At 33.5% G+C, this 19358-nt stretch overlaps 2 protein-coding genes and 1 non-coding gene across 3 annotated transcripts; 2 read left to right on the forward strand and 1 right to left on the reverse strand.

Annotated features, from left to right (window-relative positions):
* Positions 1-6242: 6242 nt before the first annotated feature.
* On the forward strand, positions 6243-13941 carry LOC132629927 (pyruvate kinase 1, cytosolic-like). Its single transcript, XM_060345351.1, has 16 exons — positions 6243-6421; positions 6540-6636; positions 7034-7131; positions 8206-8361; positions 9102-9179; positions 9680-9811; positions 10424-10504; positions 10625-10696; positions 10831-10920; positions 11094-11238; positions 11356-11444; positions 11964-12059; positions 12142-12209; positions 12299-12398; positions 12498-12557; positions 13438-13941. Exons 1-16 carry the CDS (start codon positions 6353-6355, stop codon positions 13588-13590), a joined length of 1584 nt encoding a protein of 527 aa, XP_060201334.1. The 5' UTR covers positions 6243-6352; the 3' UTR covers positions 13591-13941.
* A 1148-nt stretch (positions 13942-15089) lies between these two features.
* On the forward strand, positions 15090-15162 carry TRNAR-UCU (transfer RNA arginine (anticodon UCU)). Its single transcript has one exon. It is a non-coding gene; the product is annotated as a tRNA-Arg (tRNA).
* Positions 15163-15625: 463 nt separating this feature from the next.
* LOC132629928 (uncharacterized) lies at positions 15626-17342 on the reverse strand. Its single transcript, XM_060345352.1, has one exon. It carries the CDS (start codon positions 17096-17098, stop codon positions 15728-15730), a length of 1371 nt encoding a protein of 456 aa, XP_060201335.1. The 5' UTR covers positions 17099-17342; the 3' UTR covers positions 15626-15727.
* Positions 17343-19358: the final 2016 nt, after the last annotated feature.

Here is a 19358-nt window from a genome sequence, read left to right on the forward strand (position 1 = left end):
GCATGTCAATCTCGAGGTGATGCCTAGGTACGGGCTGAAAAGGCAGCATCCTCTCTCACGCCCATAACTGTAAGCGGTATTAGAAAATACGATTTGTTAGTCGTCGTTTCAAGAGGTTTGTTTACATTAAAGGAACGCACACTTAAAATATTACTTGGAGAAGAGCAAAAAATCCATACACATCTCTGACAGCACCAATAGACGCTCGGCATAGGCATCTGTAAAGATACGTCAAAACAGCACCGCCCCAACTGTAGTCCCCCAAGCAGTCCAAATGCTCCAAGAAAACCAAATAACGTAAATTGACAAAGGCACCCGATGAGTTCGGGAACAAGATGCCCTCGAATATAATAAGCAGGTACAAACGGGCATGACGATCAACATCGTCCTGCTGGGTGTTGTCCACAACCGGATCCAGACCCTCCAAATAAGTGCAGAGTGCACTAAGCTGAACCCGACTCTGTCCCAATATTTGGGCCGCGGCATCAGGCACGAAGTGGGTGAGCCTAGTCAACTCTGTCACCCATGTCCGACCAAGAGGAGGCTCGTATCGAGTGTATAGTGGCTCTCCATCTACCCACAATCCAAAAAGGACCTCCACATCCTGAAGTGTAATCGTGGCCTCACCAGTGCGAAGATGGAAGGTATGTGTCTCCGGCCTCCACCGCTCAACCATAGCCGTAATGAGCGCCCAATCATGCTGTACCCGACCAACGGACACACAACGATAGATGCCGCTCCGAAACAATATCTCTAAGACGCAAGGTTGTGGGGGGCGCTCGCGTAAAAGAGTCCATGCTCTCTGCAGCCTACGGGGACGGAGCTTAGTCGATATCCCTATAGTACCAGCCCATAATAACTCTGACCTATGGTTGCCTTGCAAAGACAATACTTATCTATCAGCGGGCCCCGGGTGATCATCGGGCCCCGGGTGATCATTGGGCCCAGGGGGAACATTCGGATCCATGAAATAATTTGTAGAGAATATGTGAATTATGTTGTATTATATCTTGTGAATAATTAACATGGGATAAACAATTTCACAAATAAATAAAATAACAATGGCATAATTAACATAACAGGAGATTACTATGTTTTGGAGGTATGTAGTCTCTATGTAGGTGCGTTGCACGAATATTTCTTGTCGATTTTTATAATATTATTTATATTTTATTGATAAGAAACTTGGAAAAAAAATATCTACTTGTTATATGAATACAATATTTATTTTGAATGTATAAATCTTCATTAGATAGTCTTTTCCAAAAATTATTTTCACTCTCCAACCAAATATTGGAATAAAAATAATTATTTTCAACATAACTTTCGTCATATTAAATGTGCAGTAAATTTAATATGTGATAGTAAGGACACATATGTGTTGGCAAAGACTTTTAAGTTAATTAGTTTTGAATTATGTGATGACAAAGACTTTTAAGTTAATTAGTTTGGGAATCGAAATTCAGCAGTAATATTTGTTTAAAACTCTATTTTGAATATGTGATATATTTTTAGTTGACCAAATAGCCAACACAACTATGATAAAATTAGACTAAAAGAGTATATTCGTCGACCACATATTTTCCTACAAACTTTACATTTTTATCGTTAACTTATGTATTTATGAAAAGAAGAACTTTAACTATTCTTTTTTAGATAATCTTTTTTTATTTAACATATATATTCATGCTTTTAAAATAATATAGATTAACAACTCATAATCATTTACAACTTGTTTGGATGGTTGTTACCTATTGTATTATATTGTGTTGTTAGTTTAAATATAATATTTGCTTTGATTGTTACTTTAATTTTATTGTATCGTATCGTTAAATCCATCGTTATGCAACGACGAAAGATCCTATTTTATGTAACGACTGATTTGGTCCTATACAGTACAACACAATATGATACATTATGAAACAATACATCATCCAAACAAAGTGTTAACGAAATAATAATTCATTACCAATCAACTTCTTTCAATTCATAACCAATATTTAACAACTAATTAATTCATAATCAATATTTAACAAATAATCAATTAACAAAATAATAATTCATTAACAATTAACAATTCATAAACAATTAACAAATTAACAACTCATAAACATATAACAACTTAACAATTCATAAACATTTATCAAATTAACAATTCATACACATTTAACAATCAATGAATTTGCCAAAAAAAAAAATGAAATTTGTTTTTTTTTTTTGGAAATTAACAACGATTAAATGTTAAACATGCGTACAATATAATGTATATAACAAAAGTTCATAGTAGAAAACCTTAATCAAGATTTTTTGTAGAGTTGTGCTAATCGAGTTGTACGCCGTTTTTTCCCACAATTCGAGCTTAGAATCTTGCTCCTTGATTTGAATATACCAAGAATCTAAACTTTCTCGACGAAAATTAATAGAAAACGACGTTTTTTATGTGGGGACCACCTAAAATCGCCTCCAATGGTGTTTTTGAATTTTTTTTAACGCCACTGGAGGGACCAGTGGTGGAGCCGATCGGATTTTATGGTGGACTCCTATAGCGCAGTAAAATACTGCGCTATAGGAGAGAGACAATTTGGTTTAGCGCAGTATTTTACTGCGCTAAAGCACTTAACGGCTCCGTCACGGTTAAGTGCTTTAGAGCAGTAAAATACTGCGCTAAAGGTACTTATGTAATCTTTTTTTTTGTTGGGGTATTTTGGTTCAATTTTTTTTTTTTTTTTGGAGTCATTTTGGTTCCGAACTCCTTTTTATATGATGTTTTAGTTAATGTTTTCTATAGCAATATTTCGCTATGACAATCTAAATATTTGGACAAATTATGTCATTGCAGAACAGTTTGACGACTAATGGTGATTGGCTATATATAATAGTGGTTGATGGTGTTGATTGTCGATAGTGAGTAGTGGCTCTAATGGTGATTGATGGTGATGGCTAATGATTGTAAATCATGACCGATGGTGATAATTAACTGTGGTGATCGGCTGCGTTGGTGGTAGTGGATAATGTTGGCGACAATAAAGATTAGCGGTGATTTAGTGAACGTGGATGAAGTAGTGTTGTAATGGTGAAAACATACACTCTTAAAATCTATTGGTTTGCAAATAATATTTCTAAGTTAATTAGTTTATTAGAATGTGAAATAATGAAATACGTTGACATATGAATAGTTGAGATTGAACTGAAATGCCAAAAGGTCAAACACCAAAAGAAAGGAGATATTGGATTCGTTAATCATGGCAAGACAGGAAACATAGGTAATAGAAGATTATTATATGTGCAACATGTATAATTTATACCACATTTGAAGAAAAAAAAATGTTGTTCTTCTTATTGCTTTAACTATCTCATAATGGCATACTAGGTTGGGCATTATAGTGGATTGAGGATCATTTTGGCAAAGTGTTAAATGCCAATGCAATGCCTTTGTTTTGGCTGAGTGTCACGAATCATTGACAAATTAATTGCAGTGGTCAAACTACTTATATATACAGGAACGAATGTTAAGCTAGATCGAACACTCACATTCCAGCTCATAATATTATCTCTAGTTATACACACTTGTTTATTAGTACTATTTATTATTGAAACACTTCCATTTTCTTTTTAACCCGTGTATTGCAACCCTCGTCCTTATATTGTAATTGGCCCTACCTAAGTCTAGATCTCTTGGAAAAGAACTATACACCAAAAAAAAGTCGTTAATAATATGAATGTGTTTTCTTCTCTTTACTTTATTGTCTGTCATTTTAATATTGTTCTTTATCTTTTGTGCGTAAGACTTTCTCCTCGACTGACCGTAGAAAATTTTGCACTTTGCAGTAACTTTTTTTACAATTAAAAGTATTTAAGAAAATCATAGACGTTAAAACCTGAAGGTCAAATTATAGAATCGTAACACATTGAAAGTAGAAAACTATAGACGACTTTTTCCTCATTATTACGTTTTACGTTATAATATACTCTCTCCGTCCCATAATAAATATCAATTTAGCTAAAAAAATTTGTTCCATAATAAGTGTCACCTTAGGAAATTAAGGCATAAATAGGCTGGTTTTTTCCAATTCTACCCTTGCACAATAAAATAACATCTAAATGATGGTTGAAAAAGTCACATCATAACTTGGTATTGTTGGATTCCTAATGTCAAAAGGTTTACTTCTTATGTATGCTCTAATCAAGAGGTAAAAATAACTTGTTTTTATTAGGCTTAATGCATATGCAGCCCCCTGAACTAGTCTCTTTTTTCCATTTTGACACCTTAACTAAGTATTGTTCCTATTGAACCCCTGAACTCGTCCTCAAGTGTGTCTATCAAACACAAGTTGACTTATATAGTATTCTATCTTCAATGTAGCAACATGCTAATATATATTCTAATTTAATTATGTCATCTTTTAGCTAAGATTAACAGCAATTGAGAGGGAAAAAAAGAATAGGCTCTTAATTAAGCTTGCAGTGGAAGAGTAAAACCAGCAGAAACCGACACATCCATGACCTAAAGAATAGCTTACCACACGTCTAAAATATTACTTCACCTTCATTACCACAATTTAATTTTTGCAATAGGAACAACAATTAGTTGAGGTGCCAAAAGGAAAAAAAAAAAAAAAACAAGTTTAGGGGACTGCATATGCATTAAGCCTTTTTATTATATAGGGGTAATTTGGTAAACTTTACATTGCATTATTGATTTCTTAATATGCGTGTTTTTAATTAAGGTAGCACTTATTATGAGACGGAGAGAGTATGCAACAATGTATCTTCCTATTGAAGTTCTCATTTACATGATTTATGTATCTACTTTTAATGTACCTTTTTCAAAAGTATCTAAACGACTAGACCAAACATTTCATTTTGACTGGTCATTGTGTTTAATAAAAAAAATAGTTGCCTCATTGTGACCAGCATCATTGAGTAGCCGGTTTTGGTGTCAATTACAGCAGCCAAGGATTAATTAGAGGGCGTTAAAAACAAAGGGCCGTAGCACATGGAATTAGAAATTTTAATAATTCCTGTCGTAAGTCGTAAGTCGTAAGTCGTAACTCGTAACTCGTAAAGAATATGATAAAAAATCTTCTTTTAGTTCCTTCCTTAGCTAATGTTGGTCACCCTATTTTGCTCTCTAAAATTGTGTCTCAGACATGGCCACATGGGTCTCCTAGTGTCCTCATCAACAACTTAGTATCACTGTATGCAGTGGCGCAGCCAGAATTTTCAATAAGAGGATTCAAATATAAAGAAGTAAACACATGAAGAAGTCAAAGAGAATTCAACATGTACTATATATACATAAAAAATAATTTTCACCATATATAATTAGTGTAATTTTTCATCGAAAGGGGGTTCGCCCCCTGAGCCCAACCTGGCTCCGCCCATGAACGTATGTTAAAGTTCTTTTAGTAGGATGTAGGAGATCAGATTACACCACTTTTTTTTTTTGTCTAATGTAAGCCATATTTTTGTATTTATATGGCCCTAAAGTGGTTAACTAGACCATATACGATTTAAATAGAAGAAAATGATCCTTAAAAGATTTATTATTTGTCATTTTAATACCTTTCTTATATGTAAATCGAAAACATAAAATTTAAAAACAAACATTGGACTACAAAATCAATTGACCCTTTTTACTATGGGTCATTTCAATATATTTGACATTATTCTACTTTTATCTAAAACTTTCACAAATTGTAAGAAATCAAATTCATCAAAGTTAAATAAATTTAACTTAGAATTAAATTCATCAAAATTATCTTCCACTATCACAATATGATACATATCTTAAATTTAGTAGTTAGTCACTATCACCATACAACTGAATGAGAGATTTTATTTTATACTCCCTCCGTCTCATAATAAGTGTCACCTTAGCAAAAAATAATTATCCCATAATAAGTGTCATCTTAGGAAACAAAGACATAAATTGACTAGTTTTTTTCACTCTACCCTTAGATAAAAACTGACAAGTTAAAGTAACATCTATATAATGACCGGAAAAGCCACATAGTAATTTGCTATTGTTGGATTCTCATTCTCAAAAGGATTACTACTCATGCATGCTCTAATCAAGAGGAAATTTAATTTATTTTTATTACATAAGAGTAATTTAATCAAATTATATTATTAATTTCTTAATATGCATATTTTTTTTTAATAAGGTAACTCTTATTATGAAAAAGTGGCCCGTGCTTAGCACACAGTCTTCTATACAAAAATGACCGCAAACCATACCAAACTATTCAGTTTTTGACTGTGATCTCATTTCTCTATAAAAAAGCTTATACTTTTTCTTGTTTCTTCACAAAAACTGATCAATTTATTAATTTTCCACTAAAAATAAACCATGCATTCAAATCACTTACTTCTTGAAGAACCTATTAGGATGGCTTCAATCTTGGAGCCATCCAAAGCTGTAAGTACTTAATTAGATCTTTTATTTCTCATATGATTTATGTATTACTGTTAATAATGACTCATGGGGTTCCTTTTTTTTTTTTTTTTTTTTTTTTTTTTTTTTGGAATTTTGGTAGAGTTTTTTTCCAGCAATGACAAAGATTGTTGGAACTTTGGGTCCAAAATCTCGATCTGTTGAGGTTATTTCAGCATGTCTTAAAGCTGGAATGTCTGGTAATTTCTTGAAACTTCAACTTTGCTGTTTTTTGTAATTTTTAGAGATGTTTGTGATGAATAGTGTAAAACAGTAAAAGGGTTGTTTTTTGGGAGAAATTTACATAAATAACCGCCCACCAAAATATTAGCCAAGCAAATGTATGCATTAAGAGTTGATTTCTTATATGATCACTCAACTATAATTATTATCTCAGAAAGTCACTTTCTTTGTTGAAGGAAACTTTCTGAGATAATAACTGTTAATTGAGTGACCATCCAAGAAATCAACTCCATTTTTGATACATCATAGTGTATAGTTTTGTATGTTTGGCTTGTTAATGTAATTATTTCTGGCCAACCGGTCAAATGTGTAACTTGCTCTTGTTTCTGATCGTTGGTTTTCTTGGATTTGTAGTGGCAAGATTTGATTTTTCATTGGGTGATCCGGAGTATCACCAGGAGACTTTGGAGAACTTGAAGGGTGCTATTAAGAGCACAAGAAAACTCTGTGCTGTAAGTATAATCTTTTTAAATGTTATTCCCTATATTCCAACTTATTTGACACTTTTTGCTTCTTGAGATTCAAACAATGTATATTTTGATCAATCTTTTAAGATATATTTTTTCGTCAAATTGCATGGGAAGAATTGCAACTTATGGTACTTTTTCGTATAATTTTTGAATATCTAAATTTTAGTTTTACAATATTGAGTTAGTCTAATCTAATTTAACTTCGTATATTAGTCAAATTGACTCTCGATAAAAAACAAAGTGCTACCTAAATTGGGACGGAGGGAGTAACTAGCTAAGGATGCGTTGTTTGTCCTGGTCTTTGTAGATGTGTTGATTTGACAAAGGTAAACAATACACTCCCTTGTTTTAAAAAGAATGGTGGGCTGTTGAACTAAAGGGTCAACAAATCTATTTTTTTAGTGTGATTTGGAAACTGCTTTATTTTTTTAAATAGGGATAATAGCACTTTTGGTACCTACTTATTGGTTCAACTTATTGAAATGTGTGTTCTTGGTCGCTTTATGTAGGAAATATGTTGTGTTTGGAATATTTTTAGAACTGTATTACTAACGAATATGGAGTAATAGTATAAGCTTAACGTAGGTGGAACAACTGGTAATCATGTAAATTTGTGAATATTTCACAAGCAAAGGGATCAAAAGTGCATGTTCCAATTAAGTGAAGGTCAAATGTGTGTAGACAGATAACACAGAGACTAAAATCAGAATTTATCACTAATGGAGGGACTAAAAGTGCTACTAACCTTTTTAAAAAAAGAATTATGTATGTAAAAACTATATAAGATGTTCTATAAATCACAAGTTTTAGTTTTTAATAAATATTTTTAAAATGTTTAATTGGGATACTTAAATAAACTGAGTGAATCATCACATAGTAGTAATGTCGTTATTTTTTAGACAAAGGATGTTTTATCTTGCATATGTGCTTAATTAACAGCACATTGAGCATAGTCTTTATATGCAGATTTAGTTACGACTATGTCATTGCACATGTTGAGCATTGTCCAGTAACTCGAAAAAGGGTATTAAAACTATCTTGTTTTTATCTTGCCAGGTCATGCTAGATACTGCCGGTCCAGAGCTGACAGTTGTTAACAAAAGTGAGAAAGCTATTTCACTTAAGGCAGATGAAACTGTTACTCTTACTCCTGATAAAGGCCAGGAAGCATCTTCTGAAGTGTTCCCAATCAATTTTGATGGCTTATCCAAGGTTCAGTTAGTTCCAATCTATTGTCTTTGCTTTGCCTTTTTCGGCGCAGTGTGTTTTGGTAAACAAAAGAGTGTTTCCACTGGAAATGAAAATCGCAAATTCAATCTGAATTTGATGGAGAGAACATGAGAAAATGACAAAAGTTGTCTCTCATGTTTGAGGGTAGGTTTAAAATAGTCTCTTAAGTATGCATTGAACAGTTTGGTCCTTTAAGTTTGCTAAAAAAGCTAACACTTTTAGTCTCAGTCAAATACCGAACACTTTCTGTTAGATTTAATGGAACTATGATAAAAAAGAAAATTAGCGTGAACTCAAACTTAGAGGTACAATTCTTGTAATTTCTGCCATTTTTTATTTATTTCTAGAGTCCCGTGCAGCTCTTTGAAGTATATTTCCGCTATTTTTATTTTTTATTTTGTTAGTGTCTAGTGTATTGCATATTTTAGGATTTGATGGAACTTTCTTGGTGTTTATGATTAAATCTTTTTTTTCCTGTTGTTTCTGTCTAATCTAATAAACAGAGTTTGGTAAATATTGATGGAGAAATAAAGTGTTACCTTTTGACAAACTTGACGGACCAAAACTGTTCAAACTTCAATGCATACTTAAGGGACTATTTTGAACATCATCAAACATAAGGGATCATTTTTGTCATATTTTCAAGAGAACATCAATATTGTGGATTGGGAGGGGTGAATGTCCTTCATGATACTAAATTATGATGTTAATTTTTCTTGCAGGCAGTGAAGAAGGGAGACACCATTTTTATTGGTCAATACCTCTTTACGGGAAGTGAAACGACATCTGTGTGGCTGGAGGTAACATAGAAAGCCTACTTTTTTTCCCCCGCAACCCTGTGTTTTCTTAATCCTCGAGTTTAGCTAGTGCTGTTTATGTTTAAGTTGATCAATGAGTTGCAATGTGTCTGCAACTGCACAATTATGATTTTTTTTTATAAAGACCATTTTCACATTTCTACTTCTCCAATAAGACTGCAGTTTAGTAGCTTGTTTGGTCAAGCTTCTATAATCAGCTTATTTTGAAAAGTGTTTTTCAAAAAAGTACTTTTCGTGAGAAGTAGTTTGTGTTTGGCTAATCAATTCAAAAAAGTACTTTTGGGGAGAAGCTACTTTTTTCCGCTTATGCTTCTGCTCAAAACACCTTTTCTTCTCTTAAAAGGTTGGTCAAACACCTGAACTTTGAAAACAAGCACCTTTATTGAGGGAAAAAACACTTTTGACCTTGGAGAAGCTTGGCCAAACAGGCTATAATGTTTGTTTGAATCCACTGATTAAGAATTCGAAATGTGGTTGGACAGGTAGATCAAGTGAAAGGGGATGATGTAGTTTGCTTGGTAAAGAACTCTGCTACAATAACTGGGTCATTGTTCACTCTGCATGCTGCTCAGATTCATATTGATTTACCTACCCTCTCAGATAAAGATAAGGAGGTAAGTTACTCAAACTTCAGAGAACCGATAAAACTCATCTTGTTCATTATGTGTGCATATAGTGCATACCATGTTACAAGCTCACATGGTTATGGAAATATTTGTGCGAGAACTTGGTGGTTGAGTAAATATGGATGTGTATTTTTGGGACTTGGGCACTTAATAATAATGTTCAAATTGACTTATCTATCCACTGGAAAATGTATTTGGGCTTTGTGGTGTATGAACCAGATGAGTCTTATGATGGATGGGATTTTTGTTTAGTTACGTAAACATGGATTGGTGGGACCTACTCATTTGCAATAGCTTTTGTATGAAGCACCGCCAACAATGTTTATACTTGTCTGATCAATATCCACATTGACTACCTTGCCTGTCCCGAAGTTATGTCCTTTCTCTTGGTGTAGAAAGTTTTAACTTATATTACACTTGGAAAGAGTTATAAGTGTTTCTTGTTGTCCTTGGTACTTGTAGTGTTGGCTAATTACTGTACTACTTCAATGTTAATGCAAGCATATTATCTTTGAATTATGACGATTATCCCTCCCTTGAGCAACTTATTTCTCTGTCTTCTTTTTGATTGTGATGTTTTTGACATGCTAATTGAATCAGATTATTAGCACATGGGGTGTCAAAAACAAAATTGATTTTCTTTCGTTATCATTTACGAGGCATGCTGAGGATGTTCGTGAGGTAATGATTTCACAGTTTTCTATTTATTTCCTTCTGTTTATCTAACATTATTTATTTATTCAGGTCTATAACAGCTCGAATACCAAATCGACCTCATTGTTATATTTTTCTTAAATTCAGGCTCGTGAATTCTTATCTAAGCTGGGTGATCTAAGCCAAACTCAGATCTTTGCCAAAATTGAAAGTGAAGAGGTTAGTTGGTAAAATGTTATTTTCTTTCTGATCATTTTCTTCTGGATACTTCTTTGTGAGGTTGATATTGAATAACATGATGAGATACTCCAAGAGGCTTGCAATTGACTTCTTTCCTTGGGCAATTTATGTAGGGCTTAACACATTTTGATGAGATACTCCAAGAGGCTGATGGCATCATCCTTTCACGTGGAAACCTTGGTATAGATCTCCCACCTGAGAAGGTAAGTTTTCTTCTTCAGAATTCAGGCACCTTCTTTTGTAAATCATGTATAATCAGCGAGACAGTGAGCCTCTTCTTGCCGTTATTTTCAGTTGACACCAAAATTCTAAATGGCATTATAATCTTCATTTTGTAGTAGGATCATCATTCGACTAACTTTTGAGTGGTACACAGGTGTTCTTATTCCAGAAAGCAGCTCTGCACAAGTGTAACATGTCTGGCAAGCCTGCTGTAGTAACACGTGTTGTTGATAGTATGACTGACAATCTTAGGCCAACTCGTGCTGAAGCAACAGATGTCGCTAATGCTGTCTTAGATGGTAATAATCTTGCTGCCCATCTTAACTGGTTCTACTCTCCTCTAGTGTCTCTGAAGATTTTGAGTTCCTTTTGTCTTTGTTTCTGGTAGTAACTTTTGACATTTAACATTTGTGCAGGGACTGATGCAATTCTTCTTGGTGCTGAGACTCTACGTGGATTATACCCTATTGAGACTATTTCAACTGTTGGAAGAATTTGTGCTGAGGTGATTTTCATTTTTTCCTGAAACTTTGTGTGAATAAGAGAATCTATGCATATCTGTCTTTTGTCTTTTAAAAGGGAACAATTGTTATTTCTTTGGCATCACCTTTTGGGATGAGGGATACTCTTATAGCCTGTTTGGCCAAGCTTCTGGGAGCCAAAAGTGCTTATTTTAGAAAGTTCATGTGTTTGGCCAAGCTTTCAGGAGAAAAGTAAGTAAGTGCTTCTGAGTAGTACCGGAAGTTGTTTTTCCGAAGTTAATAAAAGTAGCTTTTCCCTAAAAGCACTTTTGGAACATTGGTCAAACATAAGGTACTCTAATACTGGCAGAAGTGATTTTTTAAATTTAATTGGCCAAACACAAACTGCTAGCCAACAAATTTTCAAAATAAGCAGATTTTGGAAGTTTGGCCAGACATCCTATTAGTCCCCATCCCCTCTTGGTGTGGCAAGTACCACCTTCTGGGTTTTTGTTTCAGAGAGTATGGTGAGTAGCCTTAATTAACAATTAATTTCCGTCCAGGCGGAGAAGGCTTTTAACCAAGATCTATACTTCAAGAGGACAGTCAAATTTGTCGGGGAACCCATGTCACACCTGGAATCAATTGCTTCCTCAGCGGTGAGAATTCTGGAAATTTAATTGCTTGCTTCGTTCAGGCACAAGTTTTGCAGATATAACTGTATATCCCCTTCCCATTTAGGTGCGGGCAGCAATTAAGGTGAAAGCATCAGTAATTATTTGTTTCACTTCATCTGGAAGGGCAGCACGGTAATCTCTCTTGTTCATACCAGACTTCTTAGAATTTCAACTAAATCTTTATTACTAAGAGCTGTAAAGTTTTATTTTTATGTGCACAGTTTGATAGCCAAATATAGGCCAACAATGCCAGTATTGTCTGTTGTAATTCCTCGACTCAAGACAAATCAATTGAAATGGAGTTTTAGCGGCGCATTTGAGGTATACCCCTAAAAAATGTGAAAGTTGTTCCTTATTCCTTTTATTTCATCGACACTGAAGCTGACGGGTTTTGTATATTTTTAACTTCTCCATGTTCAGGCAAGGCAGTCCCTTATTGTGAGGGGTCTTTTCCCAATGCTTGCTGATCCTCGACATCCTGTAAGTCTCGTCATCTTGGTGTTCCATATTTTCTGTTTGCATCACTGTGTATTTATTTGGTTTGTATCACCTCACAGTTGTAATATGTCTCATATTTTGGTGTCTTAGTTGGAAAAATTGTTCTTTAGTCATCTTTGAGCTGTATGGAAGTGTTTTTCAGTTGTAAAATTAGGCCGATAGAATAATCCGTGGACTTTCTTACTGCTAATAAATGAAATTATAACCTTCTCAAAAAAATTACAACTTAAAGACAGTTCAGATCGCTCTATTTGTTTGAATTGCAATTATTACCTTCTAAAAACTATTTAGTAGGCCTAAATTTGTTGAAAGAGTCAACTGCATCCCACGTTCCCTACAAGTTTTATGTACATGAATCTTGCTTCTGATATAGGAATAACATGTTTGGCTAAAGCTTATAAGCCGGTCAAACTAACAAAGCACTTTCTGGCGTACTTACGTGTTTGGAAATACCAAAAGTACCTATAAGCCAAAATCTGTTATAGGCCATGAGTTTGTCACTCCCAATTTATGATTTTACTGACCAAGGCTTCTGCAATTTTATCCCTAATATCTTTTGTAATCTCCAAAATACTCTTCTTAAAACATACAATTTTTAATTATTTCCCTATTCTATTTCCGTCATTCATTCTTTTTTATGTAAAGATACTTCAGCTCTTATTATTATTTTCAACACTTTTATCCAAACACGTAACTGCTTATTTATTAGATCAGTTTTAGCACTTGAATGCTTATTAGTTACTTTAAATCAGCTAGGCGAAACGAGATCATAATCTGCTTCTTTTCCTCCCATCATGACAATCTCAATTAAACCTTCTTGTTTCCGGTGGGCCTAATCTCAAACTACCTATTGTTTCCATAGGCCGAGTCTACAAACGCATCAAATGAGTCGGTGCTGAAAGTTGCCCTTGATCATGGGAAGGCCTCAGGAGTTGTTAAGTCCCACGACCGAGTTGTCATCTGCCAGAAAGTCGGAGACGCATCAGTGGTTAAGATTATTGAACTTGAAGATTAAGCTTTTAGTTATCCTCTTTTTTTCGGGTGTGATGGTAGAGTGTTAAAGCCATCACAAGTGAGGTTCTAATATAAGTTTTTGGTAGCTGTAATATGTGGTTTCCTATAGTAACTGTATAATGTGGGCAATGTTTGTGGACAAACTTGCACTAGTTAAGAAAATTAGAAGAAAAAAATGAGAATGGTGTCTTTTCTCTAAGTTCAAGTATAGGTGTCTTGTTTATTTGTCATCTTGGTTGTTATGAAGATGTCCATAACAAGCTATTTTGTTAAGTCCTTTTACCTTATTTGCCTGCAGAAACATGTTATTCTGATATTAGTAATAAAAAGTTTCCAAGTGTGTTGTCATTCACATTGCCAGGAGTCTTTGTTTGAAGATTTATGTCAGTAAAAAAAGGTAGACAAATTCTAATCTAAAGTTCCAAATTACTGAATATTGAAATGAAATCAGTCCAAACAGAGTTGGTCATTATTACTGGTGGTGCCCTTGAGCACTAAGCCTCTGACTCAAAAGTGTCACATTCTATGGTCTTAGATATGTCATAACATGTTACTAAGGGGCAAATGAGAAATTTTAAAGTTGCTCAAATCTAAAAGCATGTTATTATTTTTGGAGCAGGTTAAAAAGGAAATAGTGTTAACTAAAATTGATCCTGGAGGAGTAATAATTAACTCTGATTCTTGCTTACTTGGTTAGGCTATCAATGGCCTTGTTGAAAAGAAAAAAAGAAGTTTTGTTATTTTTATGTTCAACGTTTGCAAGCTATCCTTCAATCTTGTTCGAGATCACTTATAAGCCACTAGTTTCAATATAAAAATGTACAAGGTTTCTGTAAATTAAAATTTAATAAATATTTGATAGCAGTTTCTCTAAAATTCGCTTCAGGCATAAATATTTAAGTATTGAGAGATGCTCTTATTATTCGAAGACGGGAGATGGTTTCAAAATAAATAACAAGGATAATAATATATATATAGCCAATCCTACTTTGCTTGAGACTAAGTCGTAGTTGAACCTAAAGTTAATTGAATTAAATAAGATCAATATTAAGTTAGTTATAAAATTGGGGGAGTCAAATGGATGGGTTAGACTGAATTTGGATGGTTGAAATAGGTTGCACTCAATAAAAGAGCAGGTCATTGATTGATTGGGTCAAAAAATCAAAATCTATTGAATGATGGATCACGACTGAACCCGTCCAATTTTACCAAGTTTTAATTTGATTATTTCTTTTGTTATAATTTGTTTTAATCACGAAATAAAACAACTTCTTTACTATGAGTTATGACTATATGTAACATATAAATATTTTGACAAACTCTCTGACGAGTTAATTAGAACGAGATATCTAGCCTAATTAGCCCAATTTTTAGATAGAATATATTGAATGGGTCAAAATGAATTGAGCTAATAAATATACGGATCACTAAGCCTTCGATGGTTTTTTGTAGGAATTTTCCCATATATAAAATAAGAACTCTTCTAATGTAGCACAAGAAGCGCCCATGGCCTAATGGATAAGGCGCTTGACTTCTAATCAAGCGATTGTGGGTTCGAGTCCCACTGGGCGTGTGTCCTCCTTTTTTAAAATTTATTTTGTCATCACTAAGTTTTGCTTCATGTCAGTATTGAAAATTCAATCTTTACAGCATCTTAGTTAGTTGCTCATATTCTCTTCAATTATCTTTATTTGGTCTTTACAATAATATATGATGATATGGTACTTGTAATACAGACAATGTCCTCCTTTTTTAAAATTTATTTTGTCATCACTAAGTTTTGCTTCATGTCAGTATTGAAAATTCAATCTTTACAGCATCTTAGTTAGTTGCTCATATTCTCTTCAATTATCTTTATTTGGTCTTTACAATAATATATGATGATATGGTACTTGTAATACAGACAATTCAAGAATCGAGACACCTGTCACTCCAAAGAAAGAAAAAGCAGAAGAAAACAAAACAAATGATAATAAATGCAGAAGTACAAAAAATGTGATTTATATAAGATAAAAACTAAAAGCAGAACAGACAAATTGAAGAAACTAAAAAAGACTTGATTCAAGATTCAAATTTGGAAAACACTAGACAAAAGCATATTATATATTATTTACATATTGTATCTGATCAACAACTTTTCATCCAGTAACAGAAGAAGGATCACTATTTCTATTATTAACATTTGGATGAAAATCAAGAAGCTCAAGCTCTTTTTGCTTCAACAAAAGCACCATTCTTTCATTCTCCAATTTTTTCCTCTCATTTATAAGCTTTTCCCTTTCCATTTCCCTTTCTTTTTTGCTTGTAAATTTCTCCCATTTCAATCTTTGTTTTTGTAGCTCAAAAGATTGACACAAATAGCCAACATGTTGTTCTTCCAATTGCATCATTTTAGTTTTTAGCCATTGCCTCTTCTCAAGTGGACTCACATTAGCCAATTCTGTACTCAATTGTTGTATCATTGGTGATAATAAAGATCCAATTTTTTGCCTCTTTCTTGATCTTTCATCCACGCCATCGTCGTCGTCGTGGCCATGGTGGTGTTGGGGGTGACCTGACACCTCATCATCGTCGTCCTCCTCATCTTCATCATCGTCCTCATCATCATCCTCGTCATCATTTTCCCCACTAGCCACTTTTTGCATTTTTGGCCCTTTTGCAAAACTAGCCTCAATTTTTGCATTTGCATTTTCTGATGAATGCAAACACCTTTGTTGCTCTACTTGGTTTTGATGAGACTCAACAATTGGTGTACTCCCACTAGCATTATGACCACAACTATTATGATAAGCACACATTTCTCTAAAAAACAAGTGCTTAGAATTCAACAACTTCTTCACTTCTTCTTTCATTTTTGGTGACAAATGATCCATTGTTTCAAGCAAACTTTGATTCTCCACAACTCTACAAGCAGTACCTTTACCAAGAATATCATTAACCCTCTTATACCTCTTATTCAAGTCATTAAATTTATCTTCACATTGTTGTGGTGACACATAAAATCCTCTTTCCATCATTGCCCTTGAAACTGATTTCCACTTACCTTTCTTTTGCAAAACCCCACCACCACTTTTCTTTTTTCCACTAGGGTCATTATTGGTATTATTTCCTTCAGAACCAACTTCATCACCAATATAATAAACAACCATAATTAACAACCTAACCATATTATCAGTCCACTTCATTCTTTGCCATGGACAAGATTTACCATTACTATTACTATTACTATTGCTCCTTTTCCCATCATCAGCACTATTGTTAGGCTCATCATCATCACTAAAATTCAAGCTTTGGTTTTTAGCCTTGTTACCAAATGGGAAACTATTTTTAGCAGTTTCTTGATAAACTATGGGGTGGGGTGATGGTTGGGGGTGGGGTGGGGGTGGGGGTGGGGGTTGGGGCTGCATGTGGTGATGAGGGTTCTGTTGTTGAGGGATTTGATGGTGCAATGACATTTCTAATCCTAACATACTAGGACTCATATTTGAATATATACTACCAGAATCCATCAAAATAATAAAATTAAAAAATCAAATCTTGAAAACCCCACAAGCCAAAATCTTATGATAAACACAATTATCTAATCCTATGGGCCAAAATGGTACTTAAAAACAGAATTATTAATTACACTAAACAAGAAAGAAAGTTAAGTAAACATCACCAGAGTACCAAGCCTTCTTTTTTACTGAATAAAGTTTCAATCTTTGTTTTTTTTTTTTTTTTTTTGAGAGTGCACTTTTGTGAATGGTTTGAGATAAGAGAGAAAGTTTTGGTTTATACAAGATTGAGGAGCTGGTTTTTTTAAGCTGTGGGAGGATTATTGGTTTTGTGATTATACAGATAAAAACTGCCCATGGTTTTTCACTTTTCTGCAAATGTCAGCTAAAAACTCGGGGTTGTTTTTTAAATAATAAAGTGAGAGAGACCCACAGGATTTTGCAAAACTGTAACCTTTTTTTGTACTAGTGTGTTCTTTGACCTTTTATTTTTTTAATTGTATTTTTGGCTATGTGTTTGATTTGTAGCCGTCGGATGTGGAGTGAAATAAGGGGTCGTTTGGTAAACGGAAGGCTTAAAATACAGAAACTATAATACAAATGACTAATAATCAATAAACCTATTTACAACACAACAACAACATACATTTTTTTTAAAAAAATAAAAAATTATAGCCCTATTCATCAATAACATACCCATTGTAATCCCTCAAGTGGAATTTGGAGAGGGTAGAGCATACGCAACTTTATCCCTACCTTGTTGAGGTAAAGATACTGTTTCTGAAAGATTGTCGACTCAAGTAACAAATTATTTTTATGAATTTTTTTATGGCATGTATATTTCTTTTATCAATGTTTAATTTATTGAATTAAATATGAGATAGACCATTTAAAATATATTTTTTATTAAGTTGACATTTTTAAAAAAATAAAATAAAGAAGATAAAACTAATTCTTGTAAAAGTTACATCATGTTGGATCCGATAAAAAATAATACCCAAATTGACGTATAGAGTTATAATGATATTATTTATACCATACATGAAATGTCAAAGAAATCAAAATAGCACCTATTAGTTGCATTTTATGTGACACTATTTTATTGGTCATGAAGTGTAACAAATTAAGTAATACTTTAAAACTTATCGTTTAAAACAAACCTTAAACATTTGCATAACATTAACTATATTATAAAATTAAATTTTAAAAAGGTAGTAATATTTTGGACAGAGAATATAATAAATATCGAGATTATTTTCCCAAATCTGCTAACCAAACAACCCCTTAAGTGATGGAGACCAAAATTGTAAATCGGGCAGTTGGAACCTGAAAAAGATGATTTTGACTTTATTCACATAAAGGAGGTGTACAACTTCTACTGCGGGAAGTACCAAAGATCTAAGGTTAGTGGTTTTGTAGTGCCCTCCATTTTGCATAGATGGTTTTCTTAGATTAGATTCTAATGCCTTCCAAGGAGTCAACTTGTGGGACCCACTAGATAGAGATATTTCTCTAGGGTTTTTGGGCTTAGGCCGACTATAGTTACCCAAGTCTGACTAGGCCCATTATATTGCTTTCAATTGCAAACTTCAAGTCCAAGTTCATCATATTTTTGAGCGGATTGGCTTCTTTTGGGGGTGGTCTATGAGGGTTAAACTATCTAATTTTTGTTTTATATTTTTAATATGATAATAATTCATTTTTAAAATTTAATTTTATGTCCTCTAATTATTTTGTCACTTTATTTTCTTAATGTTGCTCTCCGATCTTTGTTTAAAATGAAATCATTTTCTTGCTCGGGCTAAGGCATAAAAATTAACATTTTTATTGTTTTTTTTAAAACCCTTATACTCCATCCGTACCTTCCAGATCTCAATTAATTCCTCCTTTTTCCTCTATTCTTATGTAGAAGTCTCTAATTTTTGCTCCACTTTACTTAAGTTATTAGCATAACTTAAATACCCTTCTGCCTTTTCATTAGGGAGTTTGTCTTTTAAAAAATTTAAAGTATTATCGTGATACTATTAATATAATCTATCATTGTGAACAAAATAATAATTGCAAAAATATTACATTGTATTTGGCATATATGTAGTATGTTTTTATAGAAATAGTCACATTGTTAAAAATAAATATAAGATAGTACAAGGAGTGGGGACAGCGGGAGTATAAGGAGTGGGGCAGGGAAGGGGTGGGAAACGTGGAAGTGGGGGGTGAGTTTGCATAACACATGAAAAAGTTAAGCTATGTAATTTGTTTTTTAAAAAACTCA

Source organism: Lycium barbarum, chromosome 3, assembly GCF_019175385.1.
Source record: "Lycium barbarum isolate Lr01 chromosome 3, ASM1917538v2, whole genome shotgun sequence".
Lineage (NCBI taxonomy): Eukaryota > Viridiplantae > Streptophyta > Magnoliopsida > Solanales > Solanaceae > Lycium > Lycium barbarum.